The sequence below is a fragment of the Cryptomeria japonica genome, chromosome 8 (genome assembly GCF_030272615.1).
Source record: "Cryptomeria japonica chromosome 8, Sugi_1.0, whole genome shotgun sequence".
In the NCBI taxonomy this organism is placed as follows: Eukaryota; Viridiplantae; Streptophyta; class Pinopsida; order Cupressales; family Cupressaceae; genus Cryptomeria; species Cryptomeria japonica.
The window spans coordinates 508,570,474-508,585,772 of record NC_081412.1 but is presented as its reverse complement, the minus strand read 5'-3'; the positions used below and the strand labels follow the sequence as shown (position 1 = coordinate 508,585,772).

The 15,299-nt window shown below is 31.4% G+C and overlaps 1 protein-coding gene across 1 annotated transcript; it reads right to left on the bottom strand.

Moving 5' to 3' along the window:
• Positions 1-11,260: 11,260 nt before the first annotated feature.
• Positions 11,261-12,428, bottom strand: LOC131057221 (jasmonate-induced oxygenase 1-like). Its single transcript, XM_059210466.1, has 3 exons — positions 12,025-12,428; positions 11,607-11,880; positions 11,261-11,512 (listed from the first exon to the last, which is right to left on the bottom strand). Exons 1-3 carry the CDS (start codon positions 12,426-12,428, stop codon positions 11,261-11,263), a joined length of 930 nt encoding a protein of 309 aa, XP_059066449.1.
• Positions 12,429-15,299: the final 2,871 nt, after the last annotated feature.

The following is a 15,299-nucleotide window of genomic DNA, read 5'->3' as shown; positions in this document are numbered from 1 at the left end:
ATACCATTATAATCGATAGCATATTTTCCTTTGTTTATATTATGAGGCTCCCAAATTCCCAACCTTTCACATAAGAGATTTTATTCATTTACTTGACATGTTTCCTTTGAGCTAAAGCATTAGGTGTTTACTCTTACAACCTATCTATTGCCTATGATACCAAAATATATCCAGCACAAAAATACTTAGACTACAACACTGTTATTTGATTTGCATTTTTAGAATGAAAAATGTTAATGCATAAAAATAAAATTCCTGTCTTTAAACAAAGTAAATCTAATAATGCGAATGCTATCAACAATTCTAAAAGGAAAAACCTTCAACAGCACATATTTTCTCTTATCGGAAAATAGAACTTCACAACAACAATTACATTTTTGTAAACACCCTTATTTCTCTACAAACCTCCTATGACAAACATTTCTCTTCGCACTTAAATGATGGATTCTCACGCATCAGTCAAACAGGAAACAAAGAAATCCGTTGTATGGTGGGCAACCGAAGTGGTAGCTTAAATCAGCCTACAGAGTAAAAAAATTGCTGCCTCAACAAACATTTGTATCTCACCCAGGGACAACAAATCATTGATCAGCAATGGCTCACTTCTCAAAAAATTACAGACCAACACACATTCAATGGTTACTCAAGAGCGCACAATCATAGAGTCATCCACAATAATAATGAAAGTAATATAATAATCTGCAGATCGTATACATGATGAAGAATAGAGAATATATAAGAAATAATACTCCTTCAATAATTTCGTTGAATAAATGTTCAACATATATATAGGCTTAGTAAATATAACAGGAATAAAAAATTGAACTCTACAACTACTAAAACTAATAACCGATTATAAACAAATTTAGGCCATATCTTTAAACTAATAATAACATTTGTTCCAGTCTCAAAATTAGGCTTTCGACGGTAACTATCCAATGGATTACGAGTTGTGGCTCTGTCTTTAGCCTCGGTTGGCATGGATAATAAACCTCGGCTAACTTTCTCTACCTTCTCAAGAAGCTCTACTGAAATTCCATGGTTGACAAGACGGAAAAATCCCCATTTTATGCAGGCCTCTCTTAGTTTGTCGAGCATGGGATGATCTCTAAGGTGGGTAGGTTCTTCATCATCCAAATCTTGTTGAAATTTGGAGAAGTCGATTACGGCAAGATCGACATCAGATACAATGGGTTGAAGGTGAAATTGCAGCGAGGAAGACATTGATTATATTTCTGCAATAACAGAACAGAAGAAATCCAAGTGTTTTGTCATGTCACATTCAAGTTTCTTCCGTTTAATACGGTTCTCCAGAGATGGCATTTTAAGACCTAGCTTTGATATATGGTCCAAGAGAATCCTAGTCAAGTGATGTTGCATCGGGAAAATAAAAGAAATGAATGATTTAGGTTATTATTTCTTTAATAGGAGTTTTTTCAAACATACATATTTAGAATGTTACTATAAGTTTGCCAAAAAAATTACTAAGGGTGATCCCTAAGTTCTATATGTATAATTATTTTATAATACAGTTGTACTCTATTAGAGGTATAATGTAACAAGTTTTACATCATGATATTACTAAATGTGTTTTCTTATGTTTTAATTTAAACAAACATATGTTGAAACCTTACCTTCACACATATGATGTTATCAACAAAACAAAACATCATGGTGCAAATAAATGATGAGAGGAAAAGGTGCATGATGACATAAAATTGCAACGCATGCCAAAACATAAACACCTAGAAAAGACATATATGGACATCAAGGCAACACATCAACAATGATGAGACATGAAGGAGATAGAGCCTCTACGTAGCCAATGTATAGCTTTAGACTTACTACATTGACACAAATGATGGAAGGAACTAAAGTCCTTTCTTAAGTTTAACCTGTTTACATCCATTACTATGAATGGACACCCAAGAAATGGAACCAGCACTTACAAACCTTGACAAGAGCAACCATGAGTGGTTGATCATAGGGAGATGTGACCATTCACCTATGCCTCACTAGAGAATAATTAGGCACCACCAAGGGTATGAATAAATAAATGTCTGCCAACTCCTAATTCCTGGCAATATTCTAGTCCAAAGTCTAGGGAGGGTGGGAGTGTCTAGAATTACCAAAGCCTTCCATATTCTCTTTAACTTGGTTAACAATGGAAAATGAAAGAGCATCCAAGTGAGTCTTGTGGTCTCTAAAGATTCTGCTACTGTATTCTTTTCTTAAACTCCAGTTCATATGGAGGAAGACTTGCAACCAGAGTTCACAGATGAGAGGATAGGAGAACGAGAGAGTATAGCTAGAAGAGACCAACTTAGGGTCCAAGTGCCACACCTAGGAAACCAATAATAAACTATTAATCCTCTATTTGACAAACCAAGAAAAGGGACAATAGAATGTAAAATTTATAAAAATGTTTAAATATAAAAGAAGTTCCAGAAAAAATATTCATAAATTAAATATTTTTTAAAAATTAATATTTTTCTTAAAACATTAAATGAAAGACATTTCAATGACCAAACCATCATTAAAAAGAAATCATATAATAGATAGGGGTGAGCATCAAATTTTTGGCGCATTCCCTTTCCTTCCTATGTCATTCTTTTTTATTTATGTCACAAGTTTGGTGGTCTTCAAGGTTGTTGGATTGAGCTTTTCGTTGGTTGAGTTCTCCTTGTAAGTTTGTAACTGGCTACAACTGACATCACCTACTTAAAAGATATTTGCATGCTACATGAACCTTGTTAGAGGCGTGAATCTACTTTAAGCGATTGTCCTTCTCGGTGTCTTAAAAAGAAACTAGACCTCGCTAGATCCAGCGTGGGAGGAAATTCCTTCGGTTGGCAGCTTTTTTTGCATTAATGACTTGGAAATAAGGTGCTTAAGAAGTTTTTTTTTAAGGAAATTGTTCATTTTCTTAGCATAACTCCTTGCTTTGTCATGAGATTTTTCTGAGTTATAAAGAAAGTAATAAAATCCAAACAATAAGAAGTGGACCTATTGAATTGACCTATAGCTACAATAAAAGGCACAGTTCTCCCACTTTGACCACGAGTCATTCTTTCTGAGAGGCAATTTGGTTGGGTTGATTGTTATTTTCTCTACGCCATGATTTTCGAATTGAAATTTTCTTTGCAAAAGCTGTGTCTTCTTCGTTCAAAATCAGGGAAAGGCATTTCTACTCGCTATGGAGGTTGCGAGTTAATTTTCTCATCGTTTATTGGTTTGAAGGTGCATGAAGATAGAGACTTGCAATTTTTTCAATCCACATTGGAAAAATCTTTTAAAGGTAACTATAAACATCTTAAAGTATTTTTTTTGAGCAGGACAAGGGGCGTCTGTAGAAGGTTAGCTCGATAAGTTTGAGAGATGCTTGAAAAGCTTGTGAGTGACCACATGCAGAAAATTACATCCCGGCGATTGAGTAGAGGTCGTGGGAAACCACATGAGGTTTTGTGTGGAGGTGCAATTCACTCTGACAAGCTGAGACACCACTGCAGGCCATTGTATGCAGGTCATGTTTACATTTGACATTTTTTTATGTTGATTTATTGTTGTGTATAAGAAGCCTTTAATTTTGCATTGAAAGGACACGAAAAGATATTTGAGGTACATCTACTATATCTGTGAAGCTGGGCATACTATGTGCAGGTTGTGATCTCCGAGAGACCGCCATTGATAGAATTTGTCTTTTGAATTATTATTATTATTATTATTATTATTATTATGTTTGATTAGATTGACCCAAGATCTTCCCCATCTTATGGAAGGCCAAGAGTCACAACTTAGAATTCCACTTTAGATGTCCCTATTGGAAACTGAACTTGGGTCTCCACAATGAGAACCCAGTGTTTTAACCAGTTAATCTTAACCCCATGGACCTAATTTAAAAAATTCTTTACAGAACACTAATTTTTTTTATAATACTAAAAAAATGCCTTACAATAACAGTTATCCCATTCCTAAACACCTTTATGTCTCTTGAAAAAATGTAGACTTATCTTTTTAAATACAACACCTTATTACTCCATTTAATAACATAATACAACTTATTACTCCAAAGAAGATTAAAAAAAATACCGTTTTACAAAATAAACTTTCTTTATCTTACCATAACTACATATGAATTATTTGTTGCAGATTATAAATCAAAGCCGTCATTCTTTCACACTTACTTCCTCTTCCAAATTCAATTACAGGTACCAATTCCAATTATCAATAACAACTGGCCAATGAGACTACCGCACATTTTTTCCCTAACAGTATAAATGTTTTATACATTAAGGAAAACCTCATTATACGAACACTACCAAATGCTCAAAATTTATCTCAAAATTTATAAAATTTCAAATTGAACAAATTCTGCTTCCCAGTCTACCTTCATATACCATTTGACGACTCGAGCCGTACTTTAACAAAAAGATAAACTATAGTAGAGAAAACATCTTCTCATTCATTGATCACGGTTTGCCAAAAAACTGACTTACTCTCGCTGCTTTTATCACCTTAAGATTGAATGTGTCGTTGTAATGTCACACAGGGCTTCATAAGTCGGGCAACGCATAAACTATCATAGAACACTTAGAGTAGAGATACTCTAATGTCACACTATGCTTCTTAAGTCACGCAACACATACACTATTAAGACAAGGAATAAACAAACCTCCTATGACAAACGCTTCTCTTCCAACACACGACCTTTTCCTTGTTGTTTATATAGATCTTGAATGACATAAAGACTGCTTTACATGCACTTACATGAAGGATTCTCATGCAGCAGTCAAGCCAACAAGAAATCCGTTCCATGGCGGCCAGGCGAAGTCGCACCTTAAAGCATCCTACAAAATAGTAAATTTGCTGCATCAACAAATATTTATACCTCACCAAGTGACAACAAATCAGTGATCAGCAATGGCTTAGTTCTCAACAAATTACAGACCAACACACATTGACTGGCTACTCAAGAGCACACAATCATAGTTTCATTCGCGCCTTACCTCCAACCAACACTGATCAGATACCAACATAAGGAATATAGAATAATAATAATGAGAGTAAAATAATAATTTGTAGATCGTCTACATAATAAACAATGGAGAATATGTAAGACATAAAACTTCTCCAATAATTTCGGTGAATATATGTTCTACATATATATAGACTTAGTAAATTTAACAGAATAAAAAGTTGAATTCTGCAACTACTAAAACTAATAGCCAATTGTAAACTAATTTTGATTATGATTATCCTTCAAAATATGACACTGCACGAACACACTATTTTTTTATATGCCGGCAAATCGTTCGAGAGCACTAGCTTTCTCTTTGTCTTCTTGATTAGTTCGAATCTCATGTACGAATTACGAGAGGAGGAAAGGCTTTTAACGACTTGGGTTGTCGTTGTCCACAAGTTCCTCAGGCGCCCAGATTTCTGTCTCCATTGGAAATGAAGTAAAATACATTATCTCAGAGTTAGAATAAGTAAAAATTATAGGTAAATATAATATTTTAATGTATTATTCAAACTCTGAGATCAAGCTCAAGGTTACCCTTTAAGGCCCCATCAAAGTTAATTTAATACCATCATTTCCTTGGCTTGGACCACTCCACCACCTTCATCTTAAAAAATAAAAAATAATGTTGTTCTAATTTAAAAATTATTTAATAAATATGGTGAAATACTTTCTTGAATTTCAGATTAGCCCAAGCAAGCTGATTAACAAATTTTTTAATCATTAAATTAAATTAGGATTATGCTCTTAGGAAAAATATATATCTTCATTAAAGAAACAATGCTAGCTAGGTGAGACTGATATATCTATATTAATTGCTTAAAAAATGCAAAAGTATGAAAGTTGCATGACACGTCGTGAACCAATCTTTGGTTTGTAAGATGCACATATTAATAGATATCCTATCTTTATTAGAGACAATTGTTTGTACAAGTTTAACAAATCATTGAAATCGCCAATGATGGAACTATTCTTTTGTATTTTGAAGATGTAATGTTTTGTTATGATGTATTTTCACGCCTATACATAATGTTCACTTGGTTTAATAGCTAAATGTAATTTTCTCTTTTAATTAAGATCGTAGATCTAAGTTTGTATATATTATTAATATTATTTTTATTATTAATGTTAGTTATAGGTTGATTATTAAATAATTATACATTGAGTATAATATATATTTCTAAATACATATTATCTATTAGATATGGTGTGCACAATATTATTCATAGTATCTTACTTTAAATAAGACAACCATTTACGACAATTTTAAAGATAATATAATTAAGATACAAAAATTATTTCTTATAATCTTAAGCTTTAGTTGATTTTGATTTTCATATAATATTTAGTCAAAGTAATTAGTATTTAGAATTATGAATTGAAGTTGATGCTTTTACAAAATGATTTGAGTAAATTAATGTTTATATCAAATTTATGATTTTAAATTAATATTAATCCAAAATAAGCACATATACTTTGGGTCTTTGTGGTCACAAAAATATTACATGCGGTGTATGGTGCAATAGAATCCTAATCAAGTGATGATGCATCGGGAAAAGAAAATGAATAATATAGGTTAGTATTTTTCTAATAGGACTTTGTCAAACATACATAATTAGAATACTACTATAGGTTGCAAAATATTTACAAAAGGTGACCCCTAAGTTCCACATGCATAGTTATAATTATTTTTATAATATATTTATAATGTATTGTAGGTGTAATGCAACAAGTTTTACGTCAAGATAATAGTGAATGTATTTTGTTATGGTTTAATTCAAATAAATGCAATGAAGCTTCACCCTCACACACATGATGTTATCAACATAACAAAAGATCATGGTCCAAATAGATGATGACACTAAAAGGTGCACGATGACATAAAATTAAAATGATGCCAACACCTAAACATCTAGAAAATAATTACATGGACATCAAGGAAACAAGTCAACGATGATGAGACATGAAGGAGATAGAGCCTTTATGTATAACTAATGATATAGAATGGTAGACTCACTACATTGACACAAATGATGGAGGAAAACCAAGTGCATACTAAAGCTAACCCTTTTTACATCCATGACTATTAATGAATACCCAAGGAATGCACTCAACACCCACAAACTTTGATAAGAGCAACCATGAATGGTTAATCATAAGAAAATGTGACCATTCACCTAAGTATGACTAGAGAATAATTAGGAACAACCACAGATATGAATACATAAAAAATTGTCACAAAAAACTAGAAATAAATTATAATTCCAAGTTAATAAGATATTTGTCTTAAGAATACATGTCATAGATAAAATGTGCAAGATGAAACATATCAATATTCATTTATAGTTTCTTATTTGTGCTGAATGTAAAAATTAAATATCCAGTCACACACACATCCAATTTAAAACAATGAGGAAATACGAATAATAGTATTAATATCTATATATACATATGCATATATCATGATGTATAAAATTATTAATCGATAATTTGCATTGAAAAATTAATTTAGGACTCTTGATAATCACAACATTTTATTTTAAATTATTTTTCAATTTCAAAGAAAATTATAACCTTTATAATGTTATAAAGCATACAAAAAATCCTAAACCTAGATGAATCACACTATTATGTAAATAAAAGTTACATAAATAATTACCAATTTTTTATTCAATATCAAAGGTTCACAAAAATCTTATATATTACAAATTTGTCAAATATGAAAAAGTTTAATAAATCATGATATATTGACAAAGGATAAATGATATCTATAAGTGTTTTGAAAGATTATGTCTATATTCCTATTTTATATCCTTTTAATTATCAATATAACCTACTTATATCGGACCTTTGCACCCACAATTCTATACTAGAAGACAAACATGTGGTATTAAACATAAGTAAGCTTTACGCACAACACACAAGACAAAACATGGATTGTGAATACAAATCAGAATCAAACATTCCCACTAACAGAAGGAGGGAGAATATAGAAATTGGAGGAGTGAAATAATACATGTTTTTACTTTTCTTTATCAACTACATCATAATAATTTACGATCTATCTTAATTAGAGACAACTCTTCGTACAAGTTTAACAAATCATTGAAATTCCTAACGATTTAACTATTCCGTTTTGTATTTAACATATGGTAACTGATGAATTTTCATGACTATTTTTAAATTTCACATAATTTAATAGTTAAAATTAAATTTTTTAATTAAAAATAGGAACCTATTACAATTGTCTTAATCCAATTAGTTAATCTCAAATTTAGTTTTAATACAACATTTTCTTAACAATTTTATTAACTATTTATCTATTAAATAACTATACATTGACTATAACATATCTTAAATGGATATTATCTATTAGACAAGTTGCAATATCTTCCATAGTATGTCATTTTATAAGGAACTAGTATTTGAGGCAACTATAAAAATACTATAATTAGGACACAATAACTATTTGTTAAAATGATAAAGTGTAGTTGGCTTTAATTGTCATAAAGTATATTTACACAAAGTAATTAGTATTTAGAATCATGAATTCAAACTATGCTTTTACAATACAATTTGAGTAAATTAACGTTTATATAAAATTTATGATTTCAAATTAATATTAATTCAAACTAATGGTATATGCTTTAGATCTTTGTGGTCAAAAAAAACTTGTGTTGTATGCTACAAGATATTCCTAGTCATGTGATATTTTTTTATTACGAAACAAATAGGTTTTAAAGGGACCTAAAACCCTTTAATAGAGAACTACATCAAAATGTTGCAAGAAGATAAACAATTCCACAGCATCCCCAAAGACAACACAAAACTAGCACAAAACCAATAACTAGGAAAGAGAGAGACAACAAAAGGACAAAAACTAGTACAAGTTTTTAAGGGCCTTAGTTGACTATGTTTCCAGTTGAGTCATGTTTAGGGAAATATTTTTCAGCTTTTGAATGTCCTGATTAGTATATTTCTTCTTTAGGTTAGTTGTGGTTCTCTTGCATGGTCCCACTATATCCTCTATCATTTTATCAAGCGTATCCACATCCATAGTAGCTCGTTCCTAGTGATTTGCTTCAAGCTTTCCAAGCATGGTATTTATACTCTCAACTGAGCTCTTAACCACTTTCTGACTAAAGGTAACAAGAGATATCAAGTTTTCATTAACTTTTTCAAATTTGATCTCCATCTTACTCAATCTACCTTTAAAATCTCTCTTGAGTTTTTACTCTAGCTAAGTAATCTTCCAGTCATAATCTTTCTTCATATCACTAATTGTTCCCACAATCTTTTGTATTGAATTAACAATTGCCTTTCTCTAATCCACTATTCATTGTTCATTAGTTTGAGAGTCTTGTTTATTGCATGACATCATATAGCCACAACATCATTAGGATTCTCCCTTTCCATGTTGATGAAAAGGAAATTGGCTTTGAGCTCTTTTATGAAGGGGGGTGTACCACTACGCTTGGGAACCTAGATAGATTTATCTAGGAGAGACTGTTGAGAAGGAAGAGAATATGAATGTGAAGTGGACATAGGGTATGGTTTGTCCCATTGAACTTGGTGTCCACTATTCAAAGAAGACCCAGAATTAGACTTTGAACCTTCCAGCTCCATGTTCCATTATTTTTCGTCTTAGGAAAGACTGATATGTTCCTCTTGCTCAAAATCACTCAAAACCTTAGGAACCCTAGCCGAGGGGGAGGGTAGGGTTTTGATGTGTTCATAAATGAGGAAAGTCAAACCACCATGCAAAACTGGGGAATTCTTTTTTCTATGGTCCTTTATGCTAGCATTAATTGAAGCCATCAGAAAGTAGGGGAACAAAATTTTATCTTTATGCCTAAAATGATTGAGAAAATCAAAATCATGCCTACAGGCCCTAGTAAATATATCATCTACAGTTACATACTTTATCAAAACCACCAAAACAATGCATCATATGGATTTGATGTTACCCGTATCCTAGCTTCTTTTGTCAATTTTTGCGAGCTTTGTCCTCTCCTTCTCATTTTTGGGGAATTTAATGTCTTTAGCATCAACCATTTTCTTGTTCCTATAAAACTTTGCCCCTTTCTTTGAAAGAACTGTGACTTCTGCAATAAGTTTCTCATCAATTTCCACCACTCTTCCTTCAATTTAAATTTTTCCATCCTTCAAGCCCTTTGTAAATTTCTTAGTAACATTTGCATGGGCACCATGTATTCTTTCGATGAAGAGAGTGAGCCCTCCCCGATCAAAAATATGCACAATTGTTTTGTTTTTCTTGAGCTCTTTGCAATTCAAAGCCTCCACGCTCTTCCTTTCTCCACCCATGGAATTAGTAATAGCAATATTGAGGAAGGTCAAATAGCTTTAAAGAAAGCTACAAAGAACCCAGAAAGCATGTGACCTACACAGAAGTAATGCCAAAATGACACAATTAATAATTGGAATGCGAGGAATCAAAATAGGGCATTGTGTGATCATTTAAAATCTATCCCCCCTAGGTCAAAACAAATAACATGAAGGCCTTTATTTCAGTTGAAAGATTATCACCTAGCCCCCATACATTTTCATCATTGGTACTAACTCCAAGGTTAGCAAAGTGGTTAGCCAACCCATTGGCTTCTCGATAGACATGAGAAATATTATTGTTTTGAAAACTTTTTAATAAACCTCTTGCTCTCTCAATCAAACATTTTATATTTCGTGAGGGGTTATGCTTACCCAATAGATATTGGATAATATTATTAGAGTCCCCTTCTAGCCATACACAAATATATGGAAAAAACATATCAGAAAGGAAAAATTGCATACAACACATTTTTAAAATAAATAAATAAAACCTGATCATCTACAAACTTCCAATAATGCCCTAATATCTTGTAGATTTTACAAAGATACATTAGATTAATTGTCAAGCCAATTAGATCACATACCCTAGATGTTATACAAAACATATAATATCGCAAAAACATAATAGAGAAAGATAAAACAACCCTTTTAAAGAGTACAGAATAATAATGAAAGTAAAATAATAATTTGCAGATCAAATACATGGAGAATACATAAGACATAAAACTTGTGCAGTAATTTCGGTGAATAAAAGTTCTACACATATAGACTTAGTAAATATAACAGAATAAAAAGTTGAATTCTGAAACTACTAAATCTAATGACCAGTTATAAACTAATTTTGATGTTAATTATCCTTGGAAAGGCAAACTGCGCGAACACACTATTTTTTATTTATACGCCGGCAATTCGTTCGACAGCAGTAGCTTTCTCTCTGTCTTCTTGATTATGTCGAATCTCATGTAGGAGTTGCGAGACGAGGAAAGGCTTGTAACGCCTTGGGTTGTTGTTGTCCACAAGTTCCTGAGGAGCCCAGATTTCTGTCTCCATTTGAAATGAAGTGAAAAACCCAATAGACATACGATCCATCCACCCTTTCCAAACAACGCGATGCTCTGCACTGCGGTATCTACCATTACTCCACGCCTGCACTCATATTCACCATTCATAATTCTCTTTTGGCGTACAGGAATAATGATCACATTAAATGATAATTGGAGGCAAAGAGAAAATTCCATACCTTGAGTGAGTCCCCAAGATTGACAACAAATGAATGAGACACAGGTTTGACGCTGAACCATTTGCCCTCCTGAGATCGAATTTCAAGCCCTTCCACATCATCTTGGTAAAGTATTGTGAGGCACCCGGGATCTGCATGAGATCCCAGAGTCTCCTCACCTATACTTTTTTGGTGCGATGAGTACCCATTTAACCTCAATCTTGAGATGCACTTTCCAAAGTGAGAACGGTAGAGGGCAACGGCATCCAATCCAAGGCTTGCAACAATTATTTTACTGATTTTTTGCGCGAGATTTGAGGCACATAAATCCTAGGCTACCATCGTCTCGCTGCCAAACGATAAGAAAGGAATTCAAATAATGAGACATAGGCTAACGAGATAACTTTAGAGGAAGGAAAAGCGGACATGAAAAACATACCTGAAACTGTGATTCCCTTCAGGCCATATCTTTAAACACATTTGTTCTAGAGATTCTGATTTACAGGAGTCGAGAAGACTGAATGTCTCAAAATTATTCTTTCGATGGTAACTATCGAAAGGATTAGAGGTTGTGGCTCTCTCTTTAGCCTCGGTTGGCATGGACAATAAACCTCGGCTAACGTTCTGTGCCTTGTCCAGAAGCTCTACTGAAATTCCATGGTTGACCAGGCGGAAAAATCCCCATTCTATGCAGGCCTCTCTTAGTTTGGCGAGCATGGGATGATCTCCCAGGTGGCTTAGTTCTTCATCATCCAACTCTTGTGGAAATTTGGAGAGGTCGATTACGGGAAGATCGACATCAGATACAATGGGTTCAAGGGGAAATTGGAGAGAGGGAGACATTGATTATATTGCTGCAACAGCAGAACAGAAGAATTCCAAGTGTTTTATCATTCCATATTCAGGTTTGTTCCTTTTAAAACGGCTCTCCTGAGATGGCATTTTAAGACCTAGCTTGGACATATCGCTGAAAACAATTGCTAAAGAAACAATGCAAGATAGGCTGGACTGATATATCTATATTAATTGCTTAAAAAATGCAAAAAACATCGTGAACCAATCTTTGGTTTGTTCACTTAGTTTAATAGCTAAATTTATTTTTTCCTTTTATTTAAGAGCGTAGGTTTAGATTTGAGTTTCTATTTACTATTATTATAGTTGATGTTATTAAATGGTTGACTATTAAATAAGTATATATTGAGTAATATTATTTATTAGATATGTCGTTTACAATATCTTTCATAATATCTTATTTTAAATAATTTAGAGATTACATCAACTATTCATTGAGCTATATGATCTAAGGAAGATTAGATAGTTGGCTACGATTTTAACTACAAACTATTGATTAATGGTGCATTTTCTATTATCACATCCTTCCATTCTAACTTAGAGATTACATCAATTATTAATTCATAAGGAGATCAATTTGTTGGAAGATCATTCATAGTGTAATTTGACTTAACATATATAGTGCTAGTTTTAGTGGGATATATTACCTATTAGGCTACCTTTTAGATCCTATTAAATAAAGTAAAAATTAGTGTACACAATTGATTTAATTTTTATGTTTCAATCCATAGGATTAAGACAGTTATAGTCATCATATTTTTTCCAAAGTATTAGCCTTGTTTATATATTCAGTGGTTTTTATCATTATACAAAAGATATGATCTTGGATGCATTGAATAAATTATTTTAATAATATAACATTTTTATTTTTTATCTCTTGTGTGGAAGGTTATTTTGGTTGTAGATAATTGTTGGTTTCTCTAGATTTCATTATCAAATATTACATGCTATCAAATCTATATATATCAAATTTCCTTCCAATTTTTTAAATAGGTTTCAATCTATGTATTTTACTCCTTTACCATGTTTTTGAAATAATCACTTGGAATATGTAACCTAAAATGGCCTTCTAACAAGGATGCAACCCTACATCATTGCATCTTTTATCATTATTTTTAATTTGAACTTAATCAAATATATTTTTATGAACAAGGTTTATCACATGACTAGTTTTTATCTAAGTCAATTTCTTTCTTGTTTACATTAGTTTACTTAAGACATTAAATTTTAGTGTTTCATTTGAAAAAATAATATAAATTTCATGATTATAATCAATACTATTTTTTATCCTATTTTATATACAATAATTTCTATCATTATATATATTGTATCATCTTGTTTGCATTTAATCAATTGTTTGATAACATAACATTCCCTTGGTTCTCTCTTGTGAAATTTTATTTTTGTTATAGATGATATTTTGGATCATGTAGACCTCACTATCTAATTTACCATATGGGATATACTCAAACCATTAGATTAATATCTTTAAGACCTTCCATTTCATAAAACAACTACTCAATAATCTATATGAGATTTGTCATATATATTATACATTTTTTTCTTAGTGAAATAAAAGAATAGAATTATAGATTATCTTATTTTCATATGTTAGGCTACTTATTATTATTAAGGAGTTAAAACACTAGTAAATTTTGTTAAGGGGGGAAGATATATAAATGAGTCAGAATAGTGACAAAACATTTTATATTGAAGTGTATAAGATTTTAGTGACTTTTACACAATTGAAAGGGTTTTTATACATAATCATGGTAATGATCATGAGTATTGTTGACCCCTATTTTCAAGGTACAAAGCTAATTGTGGTCTTAGACCAACCCAATCCAAGATTGAAGAAATTTATGGTCTCCTCAAATAAAAATAAAAATTTTATGCATATGACATACATAAAAGTACGATATTCCCAGGTCATTTTTTTCATCCCTTAGAGTCTCATATCAGACACTATAATAATGTACCAAGTGTTAATTACATATAATTACTCATATTTTTAATATCATAAATTTTCATGATTGATTCTAATTACATAAAAATTTCATATCAATAAATTTAATATCACTAACTTTTGCACTAATTCATTTCATGACCCATTACATTTTTTAAAGTTTAAAGATCTCATTATCATTCTAACTTATCATCATTAGTTATTTAGATATCTATCTATTTTCCTTCAAACTATTAAAAAAAATAATCAATCCAATCAATATGATTTGATAAAGGCATAAGGCAGTAGGAAACATTCCTTCACTATCATAGAAATACTGAAAAAAACTCACTTTGTTAGTGTAGATACATAAAATGTTTTATTGTAGCTGCCACAATTTCTAATATTTCAGGTTTTGGATTTACACAATCTAGACATAAATACAAATTTGAGGATTAGGGCTATAGAATAAGAATTAATCCAAAAAACTCAAATGCAATTCAGTATTCTAGAAAGCACATCCATCGTAGTCTACCTATTTCATGTATTTGATTTCAAATTTTAGTAACAATCCATTGCCATTATCTTAAAATCTCTTCATCTCAAGTTTCAATATATACATTTATTCCTTTTTTATTTTGTTTGTTTGTCTGATACATACTTCTAAGCAAAACTCATTTATCTATGTTTGGTCATCATTATGTTAGTAGATTATTAAGGCTCAATATTTTTAATGTAGTTGTATAAACTCATTCTTATTTGAAATGTTTAGGCACACAACTAGAGAATGAAGGGTTTAGATTCATAATTGTAAAATATTTACATACCTAACTATTAGAGTGATGTAGCTTTCCTAGACCAATTATATATATTACTATTTTCTCTATATAATTATAAAAAAATAGAAATTTATCTCT

What these genes read in the sequence shown, in the direction of transcription:
- LOC131057221 (XM_059210466.1), bottom strand. Translation starts at nt 12,428, where the DNA reads ATGTCTCCCTCTCTCCAATTTCCCCTTGAACCCATTGTATCTGATGTC. An exon ending in GAAGGGAATCACAGTTTCAG is followed by an intron (nt 11,881 to 12,024) that starts GTATGTTTTTCA and finishes GCAAAAAATCAG; the next exon opens with TAAAATAATTGTTGCAAGCC. An exon ending in ATCTTGGGGACTCACTCAAG is followed by an intron (nt 11,513 to 11,606) that starts GTATGGAATTTT and finishes ATATGAGTGCAG; the next exon opens with GCGTGGAGTAATGGTAGATA.